The sequence below is a fragment of the Salvelinus namaycush genome, chromosome 39 (genome assembly GCF_016432855.1).
Source record: "Salvelinus namaycush isolate Seneca chromosome 39, SaNama_1.0, whole genome shotgun sequence".
Taxonomy (NCBI): domain Eukaryota; kingdom Metazoa; phylum Chordata; class Actinopteri; order Salmoniformes; family Salmonidae; genus Salvelinus; species Salvelinus namaycush.
The window spans coordinates 17,994,196-18,020,773 of NC_052345.1; the positions used below are offsets into that span (position 1 = coordinate 17,994,196).

At 42.3% G+C, this 26,578-nt stretch overlaps 1 protein-coding gene and 1 long non-coding RNA gene across 2 annotated transcripts in view; both read right to left on the reverse strand.

Annotated features, from left to right (window-relative positions):
- Nucleotides 1-1,054: 1,054 nt before the first annotated feature.
- Nucleotides 1,055-26,578, reverse strand: part of LOC120032929 (E3 ubiquitin-protein ligase pellino homolog 1-like) — a 43,675-nt gene continuing 18,151 nt past the window's right edge. Inside the window, exons 2-7 of the mRNA XM_038979201.1 lie at nt 17,768-17,995; nt 5,538-5,667; nt 5,213-5,314; nt 4,578-4,793; nt 4,157-4,345; nt 1,055-2,958 (exon numbers count right to left, since the gene is read on the reverse strand). Of these exons, the coding sequence (XP_038835129.1) occupies nt 2,371-2,958; nt 4,157-4,345; nt 4,578-4,793; nt 5,213-5,314; nt 5,538-5,667; nt 17,768-17,853 (1,311 nt within the window). The 5' untranslated portion in view covers nt 17,854-17,995 and the 3' untranslated portion in view covers nt 1,055-2,370. The remainder of the gene's footprint in view (nt 2,959-4,156; nt 4,346-4,577; nt 4,794-5,212; nt 5,315-5,537; nt 5,668-17,767; nt 17,996-26,578) is intronic.
- Nucleotides 13,150-15,735, reverse strand: LOC120032930. The gene is made up of 3 exons (XR_005473872.1): nt 14,961-15,735; nt 13,882-14,286; nt 13,150-13,743 (listed from the first exon to the last, which is right to left on the reverse strand). It is a non-coding gene; the product is annotated as an uncharacterized LOC120032930 (long non-coding RNA).

The window sequence follows — 26,578 nt, forward strand, 5'->3', positions numbered from 1 at the left end:
ATTGGAGTCTTTGACAATTTTTTGGGCTTTCCTCTGACACCATCTAGTATATAGGTCCTGGATGGTAGGAGGCTTGGTCTCAGTGATGTACTGGGCCGTAAGCATTACCCTCTGTATCGCCTTACGTTCAGATGCCGAGCAGTTACTATACCTGGCGTTGATGCAACCGGTCAGGATGCTCTCGATGGTGCAGCTGTAGAACTTTTTGAGGATCTGGGGACCCATGCCAAATCTTTTCAGTCTCATGAGGGGGAAAAGGTATTGTCGTGCCCTCTTCACGACTGTCTTAGTGTGTTTGGACCATGATAGTTCGTTGGTGATGTGGACACTAAGGAACTTAACTCCCGACACACTCCCTGTTGACGTTAATGGGGGCTTGTTCGGCCCACCTTTAACCTGTAGTCCATGATCAGCTCCATTGTCTTGCTCACATTGAGGGAGAGGTTGTTGTCCTGGCACCACACTGCCAGGTCTCTGACCTCCTCCGTATAGGCTGTCTCGTCGTTGTCGGTGATAAGGCCTACCACTGTTGTGTCATTTTGCCATAGGATGAAGGCAAATGTTTGCAGTTTTTAATATGATAACTGATGATCAATGGGCCCCACCCCGGTCGGTAATTCACCCATGCTTACTACAAGTTTAGATAGCTGGCCGCTAGACTAACATACCAATCAAAAAAACGTTTAGCTGACTTGGGCTATTTGAGTGACTGCTGATGCGCAACCAAATTTCGAAATTGCACCTTGTGCATTCTATTATTAAGTAAGTTGAGAGTTCCTAAAAAAAATACAAATATAGTTGCCCATCTCCAACCTACTACTTATAACTGACAATTTTCACATTCTCATAAGTGGCAAAAGTCATTTTTATGTGAACTAGCTAGTACTGTCAATCCAAATGAATACTGTGTATAATAGGGTGAATGTTATTGCATATCTTATTTATTTTAGCTAAATAAACCAAATATCTAGTATACATGAGTTCTGTCCAGTGTGGATTGATGATCTTGGATTCCAACAGTGGACTGGAAAAAGAGAGCACTCACACAAATGTGAACAATTTAAAAGCTTTTAACTTTATTGTTTCCAGTTGGTAAAAAAATCTGTTGTCTGCAACAGCAACCCTCTTTGCAGAAATAATACTCAACATCCTGTATAAAGGCATCAGGCGATCAAGAGGATATAAAGCAGAACAAACTGGTAAAACATGAATGTAAGTTGGTTGAACGGTAAAGAAAATAAGCTCTCACACATTACTCAAATTGGGGTACAAATCACTGCGTAAATTAAGATCAGAAGACGATACATGGCTAAATTAACATACACACAAACATAAACATAAATATTATATACACACTGAATGCAGGTACACATGGAAGATGAGAGGGGAAAACTTTCATACCATCTGAAAAGTCAATGTGTTTAGAGCCACACTTCAATTGAAAAAAAACCTGATCACTTGCTTTGAACACAGTATGGACATTCAGATATGTGTCATTGTCAACAAGTTTCCATCAGTCAATTCATAGATCTGTTTCTCCAGTCCTTGTTCAGAAGGGCGGAAGGGTACACAGAGAGAAAAGTGATATTATTTTGTATTATGTAATTCTTCCACTTCTAATACCACCTTATACCTACGTGTTGATGTGGTGATTGATAGCATTAAGATAGAGTACATGTTGGGATTCATGGTAAAAAAGGTACAAGGCCATAAGCACGTTTTTTTATGCAATCGCCAAATATTGATTTAATAGGCCTAGTTTAACAACATGGGTCTTCATGTCTAAGAAAAAGGAGGTCATTCCAAAACAGTAGCTAGCATTACAAAGTATGCTTGTTTCTGCTACAATTGCCTCATAAGTTTCAGATAGAAAAAGAAATGACTATAAACGTCAAGCCACACACACATCCTCACAATGGATTTTGCATCAGAACATTACAAATCTGCACCTGTGGAAGAGTTTGCTGTGCTGGCATATACTGTAGCACTTTTTCATTGTTAACATGAAAATAGAATTATAGTATCGAAAACAGCACTGCTAGAAAAAAGGGCACTTGGAAAAAAAGCAAAAAAGTATTCCGTAGCTCTCCAAAATATTTAAGTTAAGAAATGTTTAACAGTCCTTTAAGCTGTTTTTCCACCATTCACTTGGTTATTGAATGGCCCTTGGGTCATGTTCATTAGCCACCAAACAGAAGAAAACTGTCTGAAACAGTGAGGGACTACCTGGATTTGTCCAATAAGAAACTAAAATGTTCATTTTCTGTTGCAAAACGTTTTAAGATGTTTTCGGTTGTGTGCCTTAATGATCACAACCCTGGTAGTTGTGAAGCGTCAGTTGGGGTTTGGGAGGAGACCGCTGTCCATTATCTAGTCCAGGGGCCCTTGGAAGATGAGTCTGAGGTAGCCGCTCTCGCCGGCCAGCTGCTGCACGCAGAACGGACACGCGGCGTGGAAAGTGTGCGTGCCGTGTGGCAGCGGGATCTGGCTCCAGAACGCCGCTGTCTTCTCCGAGCACACATGACCGCACGGACTAAAGGCGTGTGTGGGCGGTGCCGCGTCCAAGTAAAACCCCGCCTCACACCCCAGCCATAACGGTACATATGGCCCCCTGGTTCGGCACATGGGGCACTCCCTCTCACGGCCCACCTCCACCACCTCATCCTCGGGCTCCCGTCCTTGGCCTCCCCAGGCGTGGTAGCCGTGCACATGGCCGCATCGGAGGTAGGCCCAGGGCTGTTTCTCATCCAGGATCTCCTTGCGGCGGAGGCTGGGGAAGGCCAGGGTGTTGAAACCCACAGGGCACTGGGGCCGCCCGGCATTCAGCTCCTGCCTCAGGGCCTCCAGGTGCTTCACGGTGGGAGTGCGCGAGAGGCCCTCGGCCGTGCGCCACAGGAGGGTGGCGCCGCACAGGTCGATCAGCGAGCCATCCACCAGTTCCTGGCTCTCGCTCTCCACCTGCAATGGGAGAGAGGTGAGGACAAAAGACACAGAAATATTAGCAAAGAGATGGCAAGATATTAACAGACACAATACAAACACATGCTCCACATGGAGTTGCTCTGCAGTCTGCCTTGATTAAATGTGTCAACGGTCCAGTAGACGGCAACCTACGGATGCCACATTTAATAGCTGTGGGGTGAAGGTGGGATCCTGGGTTCTCCATTAAGGGACTTAACGTAGTGCTTTTCATTTGTTTGGAGTGAGGAGAGATACTGTAAGTATATTATATTGAGCATCGTCCTGTATTATTGGCCTTCAATATGTACCTCAATAATAGATCAAAGAAATCTTGGTTTTGTTTCAGACAGTGTGCAGACCTGCTGTGACTAAACCCATTGAACCAGCATCCCTTCCTCTCATCAGCTCTCTGCATTTCCTCCCCCCCTTCCCTGGCCGTTCTCGTGCCTCAGTTTTAAAGTCTAAAGGCCAAACCACATCATAATCATAATAACAGCATGTCTCAGACTCTCCGTCATTCCTCCCAAAATGACGGTGAGGAAGGGGGGGAGGGTATTCCTATGAGAATTCCTCTGACACACTGAAATCTTCCAAACTGACTGTGTGGTCTCTGGGAGGAAGGGATGGAACTTAAAAGTCTAGAGTCAGGGTTTCCCAGGGGAGATTATTATCAGTGACATAACAGACCTACTGTATCACATAATAAATCAGAGTCCGATTTCTGTGCTTGAGAAACAGAGACCTCCAACCAGACTATTCTGTACAAGTGAGATAACTAATTAATTTGTTAAGATGTCCCATCTGCTCATATCACAGAGCTGTTGTTCAATGGCTTAATGAAGTTACACAAAAATAAAATTTTGGAGGACGGTAGAGTCTATGTTCTGAAATATTGTTCCAGAGATACATTTTTCCAAGTTAGTGTGAGAATTGGGGATATTAGCTGGTGGCTTCCATTCAGTTAGTGCAGTATTTAAGGCTTCAGAAACAGCTTCTTAAAACAATGTCCCTGCAAAATAATGGCAAGGCACGGCTGACAGGGAGTAGAATCCCTCAATGAGACTGCACAGGAGTGTGTGCGTGAACATCTACACATGTTAGTGCTTGTTACTTCATGTGTGCGCACGCATCCGTGTGTGTACATGTGTGCTTGTGTGCATGCTTGTGTCTGTGTATGTATCTACTAGCTACCCACCATCTTGCCCCGTTGCTGGGCAGAGCGGGTCTCTCTGAGGGTGAAGACGTTGCCACAGACAGAGATCTCTCTCCACACGCCCGGCTTGGAGTCCTGCGTGAAGCCATGGCGAGGGTGCATCACCAGCACGCCATTAGTGGTCAGCCCGTCCATCTGTCCTTCCTGTGTCCTCCACTTGGCTGCCTTCTCCTGGGGGAAAGAAGGGATAGAAAGTAGAATAGGAGAGTTTCAGAGATATGCGTGCAATACTTTTAGTTCTAATAGTTCATAGTTATTTCAAGGTGATATTATGACTTCTAAACATCATTGTATCATGCATGCTAATTGCAAATGCTTACAGAGGAACAGTATATCATATTAGTAGTATTTCTATCCTAATTATATGGCAGCTATTATGTTTTCATCACAATCACCAACTCACCCCCAGGAAGATGTTCTTGGAGGAGTCGAAGCCGGCGGCGTAGATGTGAGCGGTGTACGGCGGGCTCCGCTGGCAGATGATGCGGCAGGCGAAGCGCGAGATGGTGCTCTGGATAGACTGGGTCTGGGTCTGGCCCTCCCCCCCGTGGCTCTGCTGGCTGCCAGGCACCGTGTCCGTCACCACAAAGTCTATGGGGCTCTCTGTGGAACGCCCAATCTGGGATAGAAGGGAAGAGGTATATGAATTATCAGTGTATACTCCTTTTAGCTTAAGTAATTTTCTTGCAATTTTTTTTTTAGAGAGGCATATATAGTAACTAAATTGATTCAGTTCTTTATTTAGATTAGCTTTAGGAATCCCAGATATGTATTATATGTCTCAGTACTCAAATGGCTTCCTTTCCTTGTCTCCTTTTTATGTGGTCTCTCAACTATTAGTGCTTTCACTAAGATTGTTCCCTGTTAGCCAAGTCTTCTATCGTTTTCATGCCATTTATTAGTTAGAGTTATATAGTCTTACTCACATCGGCTACAGAGAGCGTGATCACACAGTCGACCATGAGTTGGCAAGACAGCACAACAGATCTGGGACCAGGCTTGACTTGAGCAGTGAGGACACGCTGAGGACACACTCACCTGGAACATGTCTGTATTGCTGTCATGAGTATACTCCACCACCACCGTCTGGGCCCGGGACAGAGTGTAGGAGATACTGTGCTGGTCCTTGTTGCTGATGGCCTGCAGGCGGTGAGGGAAAAGTTTGATGTTAGGAGTAGCCGGATGATGTCATTACCAATTACATTTACTTCAGGTGCCCTCGTTCTGAGTGGAGATATAATGCCTCTTATAGAGAGAAGCTTGTTTTTATCAAGCATACATTACATTGTATAAGAGCGTTTCTACGATTACAGAAAGAAGTCTTAAATTCCAGCATACAGTATGACCGTTTCCTAGCTCCTACCTTGGCTGCCTGAGGTGTGCACGCCACGTGCACTGTGCTGGGTTTCACCCCGCTGGCCTTGGGTCTCCGGCACAGTGCAAAGCGGCTTTTCCGCCTCCCCCTGTCTCCGTTGGGTAGGGAGCCATTGTACCTGTGTAGACAAGAACACACCCCATATAAATTAACCATTTTAATCAAGACATCCTGGCAGTGGGATCCTAGACTGGTGTTCCAGTCTGTTTCGTGCTTTAGCAAACTCCCCTCCGTATTCATTTGGTGTCATACCAGTATGAGACCAGGCTAGGGGGAACCATCAAAAGTTACAGTACAAAAGAGGCTGTTGATTGTTTGTTTCATCATATAGGATATATACAGTGCTTTCGATATGTATTCAGACCCCTTGACTTTTTCCACATTTTGTTACATTACAGCCTTATTCTAAAAAACATTTCTTATTTTTATTTGACCAAATACCTCATTTACATAAGTATTCAGACCCTTTAAAATCAGACTCAAAATTGAGCTCAGGTGCATGGTGTTACCATTGATCATCCTGTTTCTACATCTTTCTACAACTTGATTGGAGTCCACCTGTGGAAAATTCACTTGATTAGACATGATTTGGAAAGGTACACATCTGTCTATATAAGGTCCCACAGTTGACAGTGCATGTCAATGCAAAAACTAAGCCATGAGGTCAAAGGAACTGTCCGTAGAGCTCCAAGACAGGATTGTGTCGAAGCACAGATCTGGGGAAGGGTAACAAAAAATGTCTGCAGTATTGAAGGTCCCCAAGAATACAGTGGCTCCTTGGAACCACCAAGACTCTTCCTAGAGCTGGCCACCCAGCCAAACTGAGCAATCGAGGGAGAAGGGCCTTGGTCAGGGAGGTGACCGAGAAACCGATTGTCACCCCCTGACATGGCTCCAGAGTTCCTCTGTGGAGATGGGAGAATCGTCCAGAAGGAAAACCGTCTCTGCAGCACTCCACCAATCAGGCCTTTATGGTAGAGTGGCCTGATGAAAAAAAGGCACATGACAGCCCTCTTGGAGTTTGCCAAAAGGCACCGAAAGACTCTCAGACCATGAGAAACAAGATTCTCTGGTCTGATGAAACCAAGATTGAACTCTTTGGCCTGAATGCCAAGTGTCATGTGTGTCTGGAGGAAACCTGGCACCATCCACAGTGAAGCGTGATTGTGGCAGCATCATGCTGTGGGGATGCTTTTCAGTGGCAGCGACTGGGAGACTAGTCAGGATTGAGGGAAAGACGAACGGAGCAAAGTACAGAGAAATCCTTGATGAAAACCTGCTGCAGAACACTCAGGACCTCAAGACTGGGGCGAAGGTTCACCTTCCAGCAGTACAACGACCATAGTCTCTGAATGTTCTTGAGTGGCCCAGCCAGACCCCGGACTTTAACCCGATCAAACATCTCTGGAGAGACCTGAAAATAGCTGTACACCTTTGGGATGAATTGGAATGCCAACTGCGAACCAGGCCTAATCGCCCAGCATCAGTGCCCGACCTCACTAATGCTCTTGTGGCTGAATGGAAGCATGTCCCCGCAGCAATATTCCAACATCTAGTGGAAAGCCTTTCCAGAAGAGTGGATGCTGTTATTGCTGCAAACGGGGGACCAACTCCAGATTAATGCCCATGATTTTGGAACGAGATGGAGCAGGTGTCCACATACTTTTGGCCACAGTGTACATTTTTATTTAGAAATCTTTTTTATATGTGAAAATAAGACTATGCAAAATAAGACAATGCTAACTAAGACTCTTAACACAACTAAAACAAATAGTTTAACCACTGTAAACCCATTTAAAAGGGAAATGAATGAGAACTGTGGATGTGCCCTTGAGCAAGGCACTTAACCCTAATTGCTCCTGTAAATTGCTCTGGATAAAAGCGTCTGCTAAATGCCTAAAATGTAAATGTAATGAAGTCATTTGATCCACTTCTAAAATAAAGTGACAATTGAGAGGGGACCTCTACTTGAGAGGGGACCTCTACTGTAACTCCTTGGTGGAATTGGGTCACACTCGCCGTCAGCTTTGGGTTTTGTTGCAGTCAGATCTCCATTAAAACAATCCTCTTTCGTCCAATCAGAGGAGCTAAGCTACGAGGTTATCTTTTGGTCGCTTACCCCTGCCAGCATCTGCTGTGTAAACATTCAACTTTCAGACAGTACGAGTGCAAAGATTTCATTGGGAAATGAGGGCTTTCCTGTTACTTCATCGAACGTAAGCAGCTACCTACTTTTCCTGAACAAGCTGAAGAATAAAGAGTGCATTCACTAATTTCACGTCTTAATTAGTAGCATTAAATCCAGCGCTAACTGAGACAACCAATGCATTTGTTAACTATTTGTAACTAAAAAAAAAAGTAGTCTATGAACTCTTAATTGTCAGTTGAACGTTGTTTTCTTTTCAGTTGAATTCTACTGCTGAATACAATGTGAACGTGACAGAATACTTTCGAAGCCACAACAACCTTCCGACAACTCAGCTCACATCCTCCCTCTCTCTGCGCCACATAGGCTACATTCTCCTTTGTCCGAAAAAACGTCCTACACTCAGGAAGCCAGCAGCGTTCTTTGTTTACCCTCACTGTGGCTGAGTTGCAGTGTGCATTTAACTGGATTTAGATTGAACCACCCTGCTCCCCCCCTTTTTTAGAAGAAACAAAACTGCCCAGTTCAAATGTCGTAAATGAACATGTACAATTGTGTCTGTTGGAAGTTGGAACAATGTGGTTCACATTTAGTGCATAAGTGCTGACTGGCATTTATTTCAAAGAAGCACCACGTAGCACAGTTGTAGCATACCACAGTTGCCAATCATTTAACATGTACAGTGCCTTCAGAAAGTATTGAACTCCCTTGACTTTTTCCACATTTTGTTGTGTTACATCCTGAATGTTTCGATTACTGGTGTACACACAATAACCTATAATGTGAATGTGGAATTGTTTTACAAATTAATAATAAAAAAATGAAAAGCTGAAATGTCTTGTGTCAATAACTACTTAACCTCTTATTTTTATGGCAAGCCTAAATACATTCAGAAGTAAAAAATTGGTTAACAAGTCACATAATAATAAAAATTGGTTAACAAGTCACATAACTCTGTGTGCAAAAATAGTGTTTAACATGATTTTTGAATGACTACCTCATCCCTGTACACACATATAATTATCTGTAAGGTCCATCAGTCAAGCAGTGAATTTCAAACACATATTAGTCACAAAGAACAGGGAGGTTTTCCAATGCCTCGCAAAGAAGGGCACCTATTGGTAGGGATTTCACCATGAGGCCAATACTGACTTTAAAACAGTAACAGAGTTGAATTGCTTTGATAGGAGAAAACTGAGGATGGATCAATAACATTGTAGTTACTCCACAACTAACCTAAATGACAGAGTGAAAAGAAGGAAGCCTGTACAGAATAAAAATATTCCAAAACATGCATCCTGTTTGCAACAAGGCACTAAGTAACTAACAACTAACAAGGCACTGTAAAAAATGTGACAAAGCAATTCACCTTTTGTCCTGAATACAAAGTGTTATGTTTGGGGCAAATCCAATACAACACATTACTGAGAACCACTCTCCATGTTTTCAAGAATAGTGGTGACTGCATCATGTTATGGGTATGCTTGTAATCGTTAAGGACTGTGGAGTTTTTCAGGATAAAAAAGAAACGGAATTGAGCTAAGCACAGGCAACATCTTAGAGGAAAGCCTGGTTTAATCTGCTTTCCATCAGACACTGGGATATTAATTCACCTTTCAGCAGGACAATAACCTAAAACACAAGGCCCAATCTACACTGGAGTTACTTACCAAGAAGACAGTGAATGTTCCTGAGTGGCCGAGTTACAGTTTTGACTTAAATATGCTTGAAAATCTATGGAAAGACCTGAAAATGGTTGTCTAGCAATGATCAACAACCAATTTGACAGAGCTTGAAAAGAATAATGGGCAAACGTTGCACAATCCAGGTGTGGAAAGCTCTTAGAGACTTACCCAGCAAGACTCACAGCTGTTGTCACTGCCAAAGGTGATTCTAACATGTATTGGCTCAGGCGGTTGAATACTTATCTAATCAAGATATATTAGTGTTTTATTTTTAATTAAGTTTTGACACATTTTAGATTTTTCTTCCACTTTGACATTACAAAGTATTTTGTGTAGCTCGTTGACAAAAAATGCATATTAAATACATTTTAATCCCACTTTGTAACACAAAATAAAAGTGGAATAAGGGGTGTGAATACTTTCGGAAGGCACTGCATGTTGCTATGCATTGAACAGGACTGTTTCAAACCTCAAAAAAATTATTGCACCACATGACTACTGCTGTTCAACCCAGGTAACGGTCCTGGAGATTTACTTGGGTGCTTTCATTCCAGCCATGAGTAACACAACCGATTTCTTTAATCGTGTCCTGCTTCACCATTGTTCCTGTACCAAAGAAAGTGAATATAACTGAACTAAATGACTATTGCCCCGTAGCACTCACTTCTTTCATTGTGAAGTGCTTTGAAAGGCTAGTTAAGGGCCATATCACCTCCACCTTACCCGACAACCTAGACCCCATACAATTTACATACCGCCCCAACAGATCCACGGACGACGCATTCACCATTGTACTGCACACTGCCCTATCCCACCTGCACAAGAGAAATACTTATGTGAGAATGCTGTTCATCGACAACAGCTCAGCCTTCAACACCATAGTGCCCTCCAAGCTCATCACTAAGCTCAAGGCCCTGGGTCTGAACCCCTCCCTGTGCAACTCCAGACTGGCCGACCCCAAGCAGTGAAGGTAAGCAACAACACCACAGGGGTGTGTGCTCAGCCCTCTCATGTACTCTCTGTTCATCCATGCGTGGCTACGCAAGTCTCCAACTAAATCATCAAGTTTGCTGACGACACAACAGTGGTCGGTCTGATTACCAACAATGACGAGACAGCCTACAGGAAGGAGGTGAGAGCCCTGGCGGAGTGGTGCCAGGAGAATAACCTCTCCCTCAATGTCCGTTCACCCCGCTACCATCTAGAAGGAGGAAACAGTACAGGTGCATCAAAGCTGGGAGCGAGACACTGTTAATTAAACAGCTTCTATCTCCAGGCCATCAGAATGTTAAACTAGCCGGCCTCCACCCAGTACCCTGCCCTGAACCTTAGTCACTGTTACTAGCTAGCTACCACCAGGTACTCTACCCTGCACCTTAGAGACTGCTTTGCCCTATGTACATAGAGTCATTGAACACTGGTTACTTTAATAATGTTTACATGGTCTGTCAGTGATAAAGAGATGCTCTGCTTTTTTGACACCAAACTCCTGCAGAGTCTAGTTTTATCTTATCTTGATTATTGCCCAGTCATATGGTCAGGTGCTGCAGCTGGCACATAGAGCAGCACGTCTTACTCTTCACTATAATCAGAGGGCTAATATCAATACCATGCATGCCAGTTTCTCTTAGCTAAAAGTAGAGGAGAGACTGACTGCATCACTTCTTCTTTTCATAAGAAAATTCCAAATGGTTTGCATAGTCAACTCACACACAGCTCTGACACACACACTTACCCCACCATGTTACGAGGTTTTTTTTCACAGTCCCCAAATCCAGAACAAATTCAAGAAAAAGTACAGTATTATATAGAGCCATGATTGCATGGAACTCCCTTCCATATCAGATGACTCAAATGAGCAGCAAACCTGGTTTAAAAAATCAGAAAAGGCAACACATCACGGCACAATGCCTCTCCCCTTTTTGACCTAGATATGTTGTGTGTATGTACTGAAATGTAGACTATGTGTGATGTTTTAAATGTATGTAGTTCTGTCCTTGAGCTGTTCTTGTCTATTCATATTGTGTATTATGTAATGTTTCATGTTTTGTGTGGACCCCAGGAAGAGTACCTGCTGCCTTTGCAATGACTAATTGGGATCCTAATAAAATACCCGAAATACATACTTTATATACTTTATATAAATACATACGTTATATGTATATACTGTATGGAATCATGTGGTAGCTAAAAGTGTTAAACAAATCAAAATATATTTTATATTTGTGATTCTTCAAAGTAGTCACCCTTTGCCTTGATGACAACTTTGCACACTCTTGGCATTCTCTCAACCAGCTTCATGAGGTAATCACCTGGACTGCATTTCAATTAACAGGTGGCCTTGTTAAAAGTTCATTTGTGGAATTTCTTTCCTTCTTAATGAGTTTGAGCCAATCAGTTGTGTTGTGACAAGGTATGGGTGGAATACAGAATAAAGTCCTATTTGGTAAAAGACCAAGTCCATATTATGGCAAGAACAGCTCAAATAAGCAAAGAGAAATGACAGTCCATCATTACTTTAAGACACAAAGAAGAAATCAGACAGTTTCTTCAAGTGCAGTCGCAAAAACCATCAATGATGAAACTGGCTCTCATGAAGACCGCCACAGGAAAAGAAGACCCAGAGTTACCTCTGCTGCAGAGGATAAGTTCATTAGAGTCAACTGAACCTCAGACACATCTCAACATCAACTGTTCAGAGGAGACTGCGTGAATCAGGCCTTCACGGTCTAATTGCTGCAAAGAAATCGCTACCAAAGAGACTTGCTTGAGCCAAGAAACATGTGCAATGGACATTAGACCTGTGGAAATCTGTCCTTTGGTCTGATGAGTCCAAATTTGAGATTTTTGGTTCCAACCATTGTGTCTTTGTGAGACGCAGAGTAGGTGAACGGATGATCTCCGCATGTGTGGTTCCCACCATGAAGCATGGAGGAGTGATGGTGTGGGGTGCTTTGCTGGTGACACTGTCTGTGATTTATTTAGAACTCAAGGCACACTTAACCAGCATGGCTACCACAGCATTCTGCAGTGATACGCCATCCCATCTGGTTTGCGTATAGTGGAACTATCATTTGTTTTTCAACAAGACAATGACTAAAAACTCACCTCCAGGCTGTGTAAGAGCTATTTGACCAAGGAGAGTGATGGAGTGTTGCATCAGATTACCTGGCGTCTATAATCACCCGACCTCAAACCAATTGAGTTGGTTTTGGATGAGTTGAACCGCAGAGTGATAGAAAAGCAGCCAACATGTGCTCAGCATATGATTCAGCCTTGATTCTATCTTCTGTAGTAAATTGTGTTTTTACATTTGATAAAAGTAGAGACTCAGAGCTACAAAATGGTATATCATACACTGCATTTGAGGAACAATGGGAAAGTAATTATGCTTTGAAAATTGATTAACTTGTAATTCCACTTTTTGAGAAAATGTCCCTAGAATATTTTGGTTCACCTACTGGAGAGCTCTTTTGTCTACTCCCATTCAGCATTGTTCACACCCTCTTAAGCCTTAGCCCCACCCATCTCTTTAAGGATTCACATGTGAGGCCATGTGATAAAGGTCATGTAGTGTGATAAAGATTAAGACTAAAAGTGGTGGAAATAGTATTCCAGGTAAACAGAACGTGTCCAGATAAAAATATTTTATAAATATTAGTTGACACTTACTCAGACACACTTGTCTAAATTGATGGGTCATGTGAAAGAAATGATATAACCCCCAGCCACATCTTGCTAAGTGGATGGGTATCTACAGAAGGTGTAAACAGTACAGCTAAATGGTTACTTGCATAGTAGCAATATCAAAAAGAGAGATTGCCAATATAAATAAAAAATAACAAGTGTCAATGCCAGTAGAGAAGGAACAAAATAATATACAGTATGTACAAGAACAATATTAATAACAATATCAGTGATACTGGTGATAGAGGTAGTTATATGCATACAGTGAGGGCAAAAGTGGCTGAGCAGCAGGATAAAAAAACAAATAGTAGCAGCAACATGTCAGGAGAAAGTGATGTGAATGTCTATAGAGGCACTGCAGATAGCGCTGATGACTGGGAACTCTCACCCAGTGATGAACTGGTCCGTCCGAACCACGAATGAACAAAGGGATCTACATTTGGAGATCCCGTTGATATCCTGCCCTTGCCTTTGGTGCAGGGCATGTGATGTACATAGCCTCTTAGTCACAAAACTCCCTGATCTTCTCAAAAAGATGAGTTTGTCTAGCTGTGTCCAGTCCAGGTGGTGCTTGTACAAGCAGACCATCTACGGGAGGGAGGATGTCAGCGATGTGCAGCAGCTGAAACCTGGTCCCGACTGAGTCCGAACGCTCCTTGGCGACAACAACACCAGGCTCCAGAGCATCGAAGATGTAAATCAGGAAGGAAAAAAAAAATATGAGAAGACATTACAACCTTGCATAACATCAATTCACCTCCCAAGTTTAGATAAGAAGAATAACCTCATACAATGCAATGAAAATGATATTCACCTGAAGTGCTGGTACTGCTTGATCTGTGTCAGCGGCCTGAAGTACAGAGCCAGGTGTTGTTGCCAGCCATAGCTTTCCACCAGCACCGTACCATCCTCCAGTCCAACCAGCTGTGGGATGTTGACCCGTCACAGTACTGTCCTTCACAACACCAGCAATCTCAGACAAAGTGGTCACTCTGGTCTTGAGATGGCAGCAGCTTTCCACCAAAGTATTTGTGTCCTGGGTGGAGTTCTGGTAATGCTATTGCATTATCCTCTGCGTAGTTGTTGATGAAGTTCACATCTCATTGCAAGTACTCATGCTTCAGGTGTAACCTGTTCTTGCTTGGGACAGCTCTCTTTTTGATGGGAGGCATTCTCCTTGTATGACTGGCGGAGGAGAGTAAGACGTGCTCTACTGATGCTGAAAGACAAATTCCAGACACAAATATGTTAGCATTATTATACAGTAGATAGCCGTAATCCCCATCAGACACACCTGGCTAACTTGATGGGACATGTAATCATCTGGCGAAGTGGATACTTTTGTTTAGACATGTAGCTAGCTAGCTAGCTAAACAATTAACCATAATCCCAATCCATAGAGTACTAGCAATACAAACCGATTGTCATAGCTAACTAAAGGTAACCAAATAGGTTCAATGTTAGCTAGTTAGCTAGCTAACATTAGGCTATAACTAGCAATGCAAATAGCTTGCTGAGATAATATTACTACACAGATCATACATGTAATGTTAGCTAGCGAGCCAGCCATCTAACATCAGCTATCTAGTTAACAGTACGTTTTAACTTGGGGTCTTTTGTTTAGACATGTAGCTAGCTAAACAATGAACCATAAACCTAATCCATAGAGTACTAGCAATACAAACCGATTATCATAGCTAGCACAAGTTAACCAAATAGGTTCAATGTTAGCTGGCTAACATTAGGCTATAACTAGCAATGCAAATGGCTTTCTGAGATAATATTACTACACAGATCATACACTAGCTAACAGTAAGCTTTGAATTGCAATGAAAACAACTTTCTGACAAAATTATAAACGTATAATATCTGAAACTGTAGCTGGACTCTTACCTGTATGCATGGATGAACGCTTCACGGCAGACTGCAACCCCTTTCATTAAATAAGACGTCCTGTGTCGTTTCCGTTTAGTTTGTACAGCTTGCTTGGCCCGTTGTTCTGTCAAGTCACTCTGGTTCACACTGACTGTGTGCAATGCCATAAGAATCATCAAATCTTTCTCTCTCTCTGTCATGGATGCCATGGTTGCCCTTAGTTTGAAGATGTCATCCGGAGGCAGGTGTTTTATACAACAGCCACCTGTGTTCTCTTTTCGACTCCCTCTGCATTTGCAATCAAACGACAGAATTCTATTCATCTCCTTATCATACTCTGCTTCTACCAGACATTCCACTGATTTCTAAACTTGGTCAACTTCTTCCGTGACAACAACTATGTTGATCGCCGTTTCTTCCCCCATCACTGTCATCAGAAGACTCTACAATGTCTTCTTCAATGAAAATGTTTCTACCTAAATCAGGGATATCCTCGTCTGATTCATTTTCAGAGTCAGAGAGAGTCAGCATGGTGCTATCGTCCTCCTGAAAGTAGTCCATCACAACTTTTTCCCACTGACCTTTGTCGATAGCGCCTGATATATTCAAGGCAGAAATGTTATTGAGAGCATTAGCAACACATTTCCAGTTCTCCATGGCTAATGTTATATCTTTCGAAAAAACTGCAGTAGAAGGATTATCTACACATAACGAGCAGCTCATTTTATAGACAGAAGATTCTACACAGCAGACCAATCCGAAACTCATCTCTCGGCATGTACAGCCAATTCATTATCTCAGCCAATCATGGCTAGTGGGAAGGTTCCTGACTTTTTCTGTGGCTAAACCAACTAGGCTCGTAATTTAACAACTTTATTCTTATTTACAGATGGCATACAAGTTTGTTATTAAGGCACATGAAAGTTAAAATGTTCCAGAAGGCATTTCTGCCAAAAAATGCATTTTGATATAAAATATAAATAAACGTTCAAATCTCATGTGAAGTCGTGACTTGCGACATACGCCTAGTTTCCTGAAACACCACGTTTCCTGAAACGAGTCACATATGTGGGAACTCCTTCAAGACTGTTGGAAAAGTTTTCCTCATGAAGGTGGTTGAGAGAAGGCCAAGAGTGTGCAAAGCTGTCATCAAGGCAAAGGGAATCTAAAATCTAAAATATATTCTGATTTGTTTAACACTATCTACACTGAAAAACATCCCCACAACATGATGCTGCCACCACCATGCTTCACCGTAGGGATGGTGCCAGGTTTCCTCCAGACGTGACGCTTGGCATTCAGGCCAAAGAGTTCAATTGTGGTTTCATCAGACCAGAGAATCTTGTTTCTCATGGTCTGAGAGTCCTTTGGGTGCCTTTTGGCAAACTCCAAGCGGGCTATTACGTGCCTTTTACTGAGGAGTGGCTTCCGTCTGGCCACTACCATAAAGGCCTGATTGGTGCAGTGCTCTGGACAATTCTCTCATCGCCACAGAGGAACTCTGGAGCTGTGTCAGAGTGACCATCGGGTTCTTGGTCACCTCCCTGACCAAGGTCCTTCTCCCCCGATTGCTCAGTTAGGCCAGGCAGCCAGCTCTAGGAAGAGTCTTGGTGGTTCCAAACTTATTCCATTTATGATGGAGGCCACTGTGTTCTTGGGTACCGTCAATGCTGAAGACATTTTCTGTCTCGGAGCTCTACAGACAATTCCTTCGACCTCTTGGCTTCGTTTTGCTCTAACATGCACTGTCAACTATGGGACCTTATATAGACAGCCTTTCCGAATCATGTCCAATCAACTGAATTTACTACAGGTGGACTCCAATCAAGTTGTAGAAACATTTCAAGGATGATCAATGGAAACAGGATGCACCTGAGCTCTAATATCAAAGGGTCTGAATACTTATGTAAATAAGGTATGTATGTGTGTCGATTGATGAGAAGAAAATATATTTAATCTAATCTATTTTAGAATAAGGCTGTAACGTAACAAAATGTGGAAAAGGGGAAGGGGTCTGTATACTTTCAGAATGCACTGTATATATATATATATATATATATATATATATATATATATATATATATATATATTATATATAGCGGAGGCTGGTCGACGGAGATATAGGAGGACGGTCTCATTGTAATGGCTGGAATGGAATAAATGGAACGGTATCAAACACATCACACATATGGAAACCACGTTAGACTCCGTTCCATTTATTCCATTAAAGCCATTAAAATGAGCCCGTCCTCCTATAGCTCCTCCCACCAGCCTCCACTGATATATTTATATTCCGGACTCTGACATTGCTCGTTCTGATATGTCTTAATTTCTTTCTTTTTTACTTTTTGGAATGTGCGTATTGTTTTGCATAGATGTCTAGGTATTAGTCCTTCACTGTGCTTGCGATACAAGACCATGGTACTTGCCTACGGAGCAGCAAGAGGAACTGCCCCTCCCTACCTTCAGGCTATGCTCATACCCTACACCCCAACCGAGCACTCCACTCTGCCACCTTTGGTCTCTTGGCCCAGTCCAGGCTCTATTCTGTCCTGGCACCCCAATGGTGGAACCAGCTTCCCCCTGAAGCTAGGACAGCAGAGTCCCTGCACATCTTCCGAAAGCACCTGAAATCCTACCTCTTCAAAGAGTATCTTAAATAATCCCCCTCCTCATCTCAACCCCCACCCTAATTTAAAATAATAAATACATTCCTGAACCAACACTTGCTCTTGCCCGCCCACGCCCTCACTAGTATCAGATTGGGATAACTCTGGCCTATGTACTGTACATAAGCAACCAAATGCAATTAAACCCCCTCTTACCCCAGAACAATGAGCTCTCCATATTTGACTGGCACTTTGGTGGAGGCTGGGGTGGTGGAGATGTTTTCCTGGTCGGGAGAGAACATTGGTGCAGCTGTCAGGGGGGGGGTAGAGTGATGAAGAGCTCTCCCACGGTGAACACTCACTCCTCTGTCTCCTTTTTCCTCAGAGTCTGCTTCTTTTTCCTCAGAGACTGGTCATCCTGTCGCTCACAACGCCACACTCAACCTGCAGACAAAAACAGAAAAACAGCAGACGAGAACTTTTGTCAGGGTCAAACAGCCACGCAGAGCAGACACAACAGACATAACAGGTGCGTCTAGAACAGTATATGAATCAATACGAGCCTGTGAGCGAGACTTAACAAACAACAGACACAACAACAGAGATTGCTGTGTCTCCAAAGCACACGATACAACACATCGATTACTCACGTTGAGATTATCGAACAGTGTGCTACAGGTACCATAGGCGGATATTAGTCAGTAAGAGAGAGAGAGACAGACTAAACAAACAAACAGACACAACAACCAAGATTGATGGGTCTCCAAAGAGCACATGACAAACCACATTGATTACTCACTCTGTGACCTGTGGCGCCTATCGAACGCGACAGCTAAACTGCTATCCTGGCTTTGCTTGCCAGTCATACACTGTAACTTTCTTAAGACTTGCAACTGAAGATACAGACTAATACAATAATAGTAATAGTGTAGAACGCGTGTTAGCTTCGGTTACATAGTGCAGCAGGACGCTAGAGTGACCGGTCACACAAATCCATCAGGCGGAGAGTAAAAAGCTCAACTCTCCACGGCTAGACAGGCTCGGTGCTAATCTTCAGCTTTGCTGCTACTGCAGGGAGAGTTCAGAGAGCAGGCTCTTAGCATCGCAACGACAGGGGACTTAGTGGGGCGCAAACAAAGCTAATTAGACCAGACATATGTCACACCCTTCCATTTTCAGTCGACTACCGCGGGCCATAGTTATCAATGTTGACCTTGGCTGGCTCTCTTTACGCTGTGTGCATGGCACAGCCTGAGCTTATCATATAAGCGTCTTATAAGCAAGAATGGAGTCACACAATTTGTTTATACGTCTGATGGCCAACAAATCCAAGAACTTTAGCTGAAAATGAACTCACAAATTCTAAATGGAAAATTAAATTGTGTCATCTTGCATCACAGTCGACTCCTGACAAGTGCACTTTAGATAAACTGTTAAAAAAGTGCAATATAGCTCCTCGTCCCAATTCAATTGCATAATTTTTAATTGCCTCTGATAACTAACTGCATGTTCCGGTTTAGTGCAAACTGTCACAACTGTCCCAAGCCATTGCATTTATCAGTTATCAGAGTTGACTGTAAACTGGGAAATGTCCCTGCCCTCACTTATGTTAGTTGATGATCTCAACCTTTGGTAACCTTTTGTACATGAGGCTGGGTGCTTCCACCCTACAGGAGGAGGGGTGTATGGATAGAGGGTGGGTCAGTGTCAGCTCCAGGGACTGATCTGAGCTTGACGGCTCCTCCGATAGTCTTCTGACCCTTACTCCACACGCTGACCTTGACCATACACTCCCACAGCCCTCAAGTCCAATCCACTCAGCTCTCAGTAGCGGTGCACCACAGGGACAGATACCCACACAAACACACATAATCAATCCACAGCTCCACAGCTAAAACACACTAGTACTCATTACTACAATATTACTGCACAAAAAAACACATTTGGTGTGTTTGTCCGATTTGACAAGTATTTCGATGCATGATTGGAACTGTCTATGATAGAGGGGAGAGACACACATAGTAGCGCTGTGTGGTTGATAATGCTACTGAGTGAGAGAAATGAGAAAGGAATTAAAGGAGTTTTTAGGACAGTAGGGCCCAATAGAATCCACATTGTGGAAAACACATACGGAGTCACAGAATCCAGACATTAAAACGGAATTCAACAATATTCTAAAATGTATTGAACTTATTTGAAAATTCATTAATTTGCACAATATTAGGGCAGAGTGGCAGAAATTAAGCTAAAGAGGTAAGTTGAGCCACACTTGTTTCAAGGAAACCATACACAAAATGAATAATTTGACCAAATATTTAGGAAGAGCTCCTTTCATGGTCTGTGAAGAAAGAAATGACATGGAAAAAGTTGTAAGCAAGTTAGGTCCAAAAAACGTATTTTCACCAATTTAAATGTATTTATTGTGTTAGAGGTTTCATGATGCTTGTATCTAAACCAAAGTAGATACTTTTAAGATTGTTCTATGCATCTGTTGACGTCTCTATAAGCTTCAATATGAGGTCCTGAACCTAGCATGCAAGAGCATCTCTGTAGCTGTGTGGCCTAATATAGTCAAAATGTTTGAGCCAATGGCCATGGGGTAAGCTGAGCCAATGGTTGAGCCAGTGGAAAGTTGAGCAAATTGAAGTGTTTTCTTCCCAGGCATAACGCAATGCATTATCGCTGAGAAATGAGGTAACAATAGGGCCTGGCCTATGTTAAAAGTGTTTTAAAAAGCACAAAGGTGTTAAGCCTGTGTTAAAAGACAAAAAAGTGATTGTGTTGAATTGTGTTTGGGAAATAAAGATATAAACTCAGCAAAAAAAGAAACGTCCCTTTTTCAGGACCCTGTCTTGCAAAGATAATTTGCAAAAATCCAAATAACTTCACAGATCTTCATTGTAAAGGGTTTAAACACGGTTTCCCATGCTTGTTCAATGAACCATAAACAATTAATGAACATGCACCTGTGGAACGGTCGTTAAGACACTAACAACTTACAGACGGTAGGCAATTAAGGTCACAGTTATGAAAACTTAGGACACTAAAGAGACCTTTCTACTGACTCTGAAAAACACCAAAAGAAAGATGCCCAGGGTCCCTGCTCATCTGCGTGAACGTGCCTTAGACATGCTGCAAGGAGGCATGAGGACTGCAGATGTGGCCAGGGCAATAAATTGCAATGTCAGTACTGTGAGACGCCTAAGACAGCGCTACAGAGAGACAGGACGGACAGCTGATCGTCCTCGCAGTGGCAGACCACGTGTAACAGCACTTGCACAGGATCGGTACATCCGAACATCACACCTGTGGGACAGGTACAGGATGGCAACAACAACAACTGCCCGAGTTACACCAGGAACACACAATCCCCCCATCAGTGCTCAGACTGTCCGCAATAGGCTGAGAGAGGCTGGACTTTTAATCCACGCTGCCCTCAAACCAAGGCACGCAGCCTGTTTTCATTTATAGGCTGTTTTCAACTTGTCAATTTCAAATTATTTTCTAACAAGTTTTTTATTTTCTAAGAACAGTTTGAATTGAGGTGTGTTCCGCCTCATTCATTCACATAAAAGTAGTCATCTTTACTTTTGCGGACCAATAATTTTTTGGGACATTTCTGACCCAGACAAAATTCCCCAAACACTTCCCAATTGTTTGTGCAGTTCAAGTATGCAGACATCTGCTCATCTCCCATCCTGCACACACGTGTTCACATTTTCCGTCTGTTGCCTGCATCGCAGTCATAGTTGTTTTCGTTACCAATAATAACTTTGGAAATGTGTGCGTTTCTATCAAAGTATGTGCCTTATATAATAGTTTCTGCATGTCGTGTTATGTCATTTCTACTGTAGCATAATATTTTTGTGTATATTCCTTATAACCGCGGACAAGCGAGGTAACGTTACTCATTTCATAACCTTTATGGTATTATACTCAATGCTTAGGTAGCTAGCTACATTCTTCTATTAGCTCTGGAAAACAATGCTAATTGCGTCAGAGAAGTTTTAGCATGTGTTGTATTTTGAAACTTTTGACTCCCAAGTAGCGCAGCTGTCTAAGGCACAGCGTCTCAGTGCTAGAGGAGTCACTACAGACACCCAGGTTCAAATCCAGACTGCGTTTCTAGCAAAGTAAGTACCTTATTACGTTATAATAGTTTCTGTATGTCGTGTTATACCGTTCCTACTGTAGCACACTGTGTGTATGGAGCATAATATATTTGTGTATATTCCTTATAACCGCGGACACGCGAGGTAACGTTACTCATGTCATAACCTTTATGGTGGGTGAGATATTCAATCGGGCTTATGTAGCTAGTTACATTCTTATATTAGCTCTTTAAAACAATGCTAATTGCGTCAGAGAAGTATTGGCTTGTTGTATTTTGAAGCTACCCTAGAAATATTGAAAAATATCTTCTTATACCACTTGGTCGTTTTCTGAGTGCATTCCAAAAAGCTGTTTATCATGTCCACCTTATCCACTGCCCCCATTTTGAGGTTATAGTCAAGCACGCAGTCTGGTTTGATTTTTCTCTCTCCCGTCAGGTGGTCCACCTTCCCTGTGGCCGACATGGTTGCTGTATGGACATTGGAGAGGACATGGATGTCTCGTTTGTCATGCCACTTTACTGCCAGCTGTTGACATTTCTTATTTTGTATAATGGGTCATTTAGGATGGCAGTAGTATTGTTGATGAAATGCAGTCATTGCAGCAGAGCTAGGAAGCAGTCTTGGGAAAAGAGGGTGACAAAGAAGGGAGTTGCAAACATAGGATCTGTGCTCCAGTATTCTCTTAGGGAGTTATTCTTTACTATCCCCATGAGAAGGACTGTCACCAGGAAAGTATACATTTCACGAATTGTGATTGCCCCCCCCCCACTCCTGGCTCTCTTTTCTCTTGTAGCTCCAAGGCATAGCGATTGGTCTCTGCTATGTCTCCCACCAGCTCCTCTGTCAGAAACAACTTGAAGCACTCTGCCTCAGATGGAAATGGCAAGGGGCGTTGCACTCCAGACTGGGACTCATCAAAGCAAACAGCAGGGCCAGGAGGGGTGAAATGGCTGGCAGCCTTCCAGCTACCACAAAACTCCTGTACTTCATCCACTGCCGGTCTGCCTCCATCACCACCAACATCTTCAAAGGGAACTGGGACTTTGTCAGTGGACAACGGGTCCTCAGATTCAGGGTTCTCAATGGCTGGGGGGCAGCTCCTCACTGTCAGAATCTGATTCCTGACTTTCAGACTCATTGTCAGAATTCTGACTTTCAGACATTGTCAATGCTACAGCTTAGCTCACTAGCTACATACATAAACAACAACACTGAATGGCTCAGAGTGGGAGTGAGAGGTTACGTGATTGACTGCCTGCACACGCCATTTGTATCAATAAATCACTATTAGAAAATGTTTTGTGTGGTAATTATTGATATATTTACTGTTTTATTCACATGTTTTTCAAGTACCGGTGATAAATCATGCATTCCGATTCTTGCATAGATTGTAATGGGCACATACTATGTGTGTAAAATACTTTTTTGAAGGTTGTACTGATTATGATGAGCTAAGCTAATTCCAGCTATGTGTGGAGCCATGTTTGTTGACATACAATGCATTCTGGGTTTCACGTAATCGTCTGTCGGACCAAAAATGTTATAACAAAAAGAGGTGAGTAAGGGTTCACTCATTTTTTGAGAACTTCAGGAAGTGAATGGTGGGATGTGAGCGATGGTAGATGACACACCCCTTCAACATGCATACTATAAACAGACCAAACTCATCTTGTCTTCTCTTATTATCTTTGGTTTCTGTGAGGGAAAAAAGCATGGCTGCGTACCGAAACTAATCATCGTCGGATTACTTTCGATTTCTAGAAAGTGTTTTACTTTAATTCATTATTTAGATCAATGGTGAGCTTACCCGTGATGTGATTCATTATAAATAGTAATTGCTATTAATATTGTAGTTTATGTCAGCCGAGAGTTAGAAAATATGACCGCTTGTTTTGCGTCAATCTTTCCTCAGTTAGCGCTAGGACAAATGCAGCCTACATTTTTCCGGTTTAGATGATTGTGTTATGCTATAGATACTTCTGTGAATATCTGAACATTGCATCCAAAAATAAACTGATCACATTCTGGACATAACTTTGTAAGGACTGTGTTTGTGTAAATAGTTTCTGAAAAAAGTGTGGCCAGCTACAATGCTGACTGTTGCGTCATTCGAAACTGGCCGTTCTAAATAAGCGTTCTAATCACAAGGGTGTGATCGTACACTTCAGGGACCACTGTAGAACGATCACACTCTTGTGATGGTACGTGTGAAAGGGTAAATTGTCAGCCATTGTTACCATTAATGCTAGTTAGTGCTAGTTTGACCACCAGAGGGCATATTTAAAAAGCATTTGATAACCTTCAATATTGGCTGTAGTAGAGAATAAAAAATAAAAGAATTTGTAAGAACATAGTATATGGGATTGATTTTAAGAAATGTTGCCTAATTAATTTGATTAATATTATAGTGTTTCTATTCCAAGAAAAACGAAACCTTCAGGGTTTCCATTAGGAAAATATGGCGCTGTATAATGTGATGGCTGGGAGTAGGCTACAGTACTAAGAGCATAACATTTCCACACCCTAATTGTAGTCTAACCAATACCCAAATGGAGATTCAGTGAAAATAAAAATCTCATTGATTTATCAAGACCAGTCCCCATGCTTGTCTCAGAGCAGTGCGAAACGGTGCTGAAATAGTTGACCACAGCGGGTAGGCTATTGCTTCAAATCCTATTGCTTCTAACTTCAATATGCTTTTTAAATAAATAAGACCTACACCAATTTTAACAGCACATTACTCAACAATAGTGAGACTCATGTCGCCTACGATAGGCCTACAGTATATCGGAAAAATATATATTCTATGACGTGACTCTCCGCCAATAATTCGATTTAGAGGGTTGGAGGATTCTAAATTAATCTCTAAGGGACATTTTTCGTTATGATCTGTGAGAATATCTATAAGGCTTTTATATAATTCTGAATTCATTAATAATTATAATTGCTTTGTTTAAAAAAATAACGAGATTTTGTTTTCAAATAACCTAAAGTGAGCGAGAAAAAGGCCATTCTTGAACATGGAGTGAGACATTATTACTAATTTGTAAATAAAGCCAGTTTGTTATTTAGAATGATTTATTTCTGTTTTTAGAGGGAGAGAAACCAAAAGCCCACCGCCGCCTCATAGGTCTCCCGGTCGCGGCCAGCACGGATATCGAACCAGCATCTGTAGCAACGCAGTTTGCACTGCGATGCAGTGTCTTAGACCGCTGCACCACTCGGGAGGCCCCATCCACAGTTTTTAATGCTGATCAATTGCCTTGCACAAAGTATCAAAATACAGAGAGGTGTTGGCAAGAGTCTATTGTCCTGCTAATAGCCCATAACAGGCTATTATAATACATGGTGTCCAGGTCAGGATAACCAAAACATGTCTTTATTAAAGACTATCAGAAAGAATGTCGGTACTTATTTATTTTGTTCAAAAGCCATGAATGAGTGAGCCACTCCGCTCTATGTAGGTGCCGAGGCTATATGACTGTGCCATCAACTTGATTATTTAGCAGACATCACTTGCTTATATTCAGTCAACACATATATCTTAAGAATATCACAGAATATAATTGAACATTTTAGTTTCTCTTAGAATAAAAAATCTTTGTGTAACAATAGTTTTAGAAAGTATTACTGACGAGTAGAAACAAAAAAATAAGTGTATTTTTCAGGGTGTGCGCGTGCAGGACAGAGGAATAGCAATTCTTACAGTATTGTTCTAAATTCAATCACCCTCTTCATCCTCATCAATCAGTTATTGAAATTCAATTTTGAAGTCGTGCACAATTATCAGCTTCTATTTGGTTTATGTCGCCCATTCATTGTCAGTTAGAGACACATTAGCGCCTTGGGACCCAAAAGCATAATCAGTGTTCTAACTCCCGCTTGCGCTGGTCTGGAGCAATGAAGCAGTGACGAAGGGTACAGTCCTAAACCACAAATTACCTCTGGTAAGTCCCGCAGCATAATCGCAAAACTTTTAGTTGAGAAACCACTGTATGAGGTATTTGAGGTAGACACTGTATGTGCAAGAAGGCAGGGTAAAGTGACTAGGCATCAGGATTAGAGGTCAACCGATTAATCGGAATGGCCAATTAATTAGGGCCGATTTCAAGTTTTCATAACAATCGGAAATCGGTATTTTTGGACACTGATTTGGCCGAATATATATATTTTTTTTTACACCTTTATTTAAGTAGGCAAGTCAGTTAAGAGTGATCTGTGAGAACGGAATGATGAGAAAAAAGCCTGCCTGATTTTTTGATGAAATTGAGAGATAGCTAATTGTGGGCACAGAATAGGTGTTTTATGACTTATAATTGGGACGGGTTAGGTTTTTTGAATCTTGTGGTCATCTTTTTCTCTGTTCTTGTTGTTTGTTTCCCCATGGAAGCTTAAATCATTCATCAGATTTCACTGCTGTTCAAAGAACATACTCTGTGTCTGCCCCGGGTGATGGGTCTTCAAACACTTAATACTTTACAGTGTTTTTTTCTGGATCTAAAGGGTTTAGTTAGTGGGCGTGGCAAGGGGAGTGGCAGCGGGTACAGTTGGCCAGTCGGCGCGGCTGCATTTACAACGAAATCTATACCGCTAAATTAATTGTTTGGAAATGTTGAATTCTCCCTGACAAACAAGAAACCACTCACCCAGAGGCAGCGTTTCTGGTGGTCGAAGACTTTAACTCGGGAGAGCGACTAGGGGCGCAAAAACTCTAGACCACTTTTGTTCTACCCACAGAAATGCATACAAGGCCCTCCCTCGTCCTCCCTTCGGCAAATCTGACCATGACTCAATTCTCCTGCTTCCTGTTTACTAACAGAAGCTCAAACAAGAAGTACCAGTGATGTGCTCAATACGGAAGTGGTCGGATGAAGCAGACAAGAGGCTACAAGACTGTTTTGCTAGTACAGAC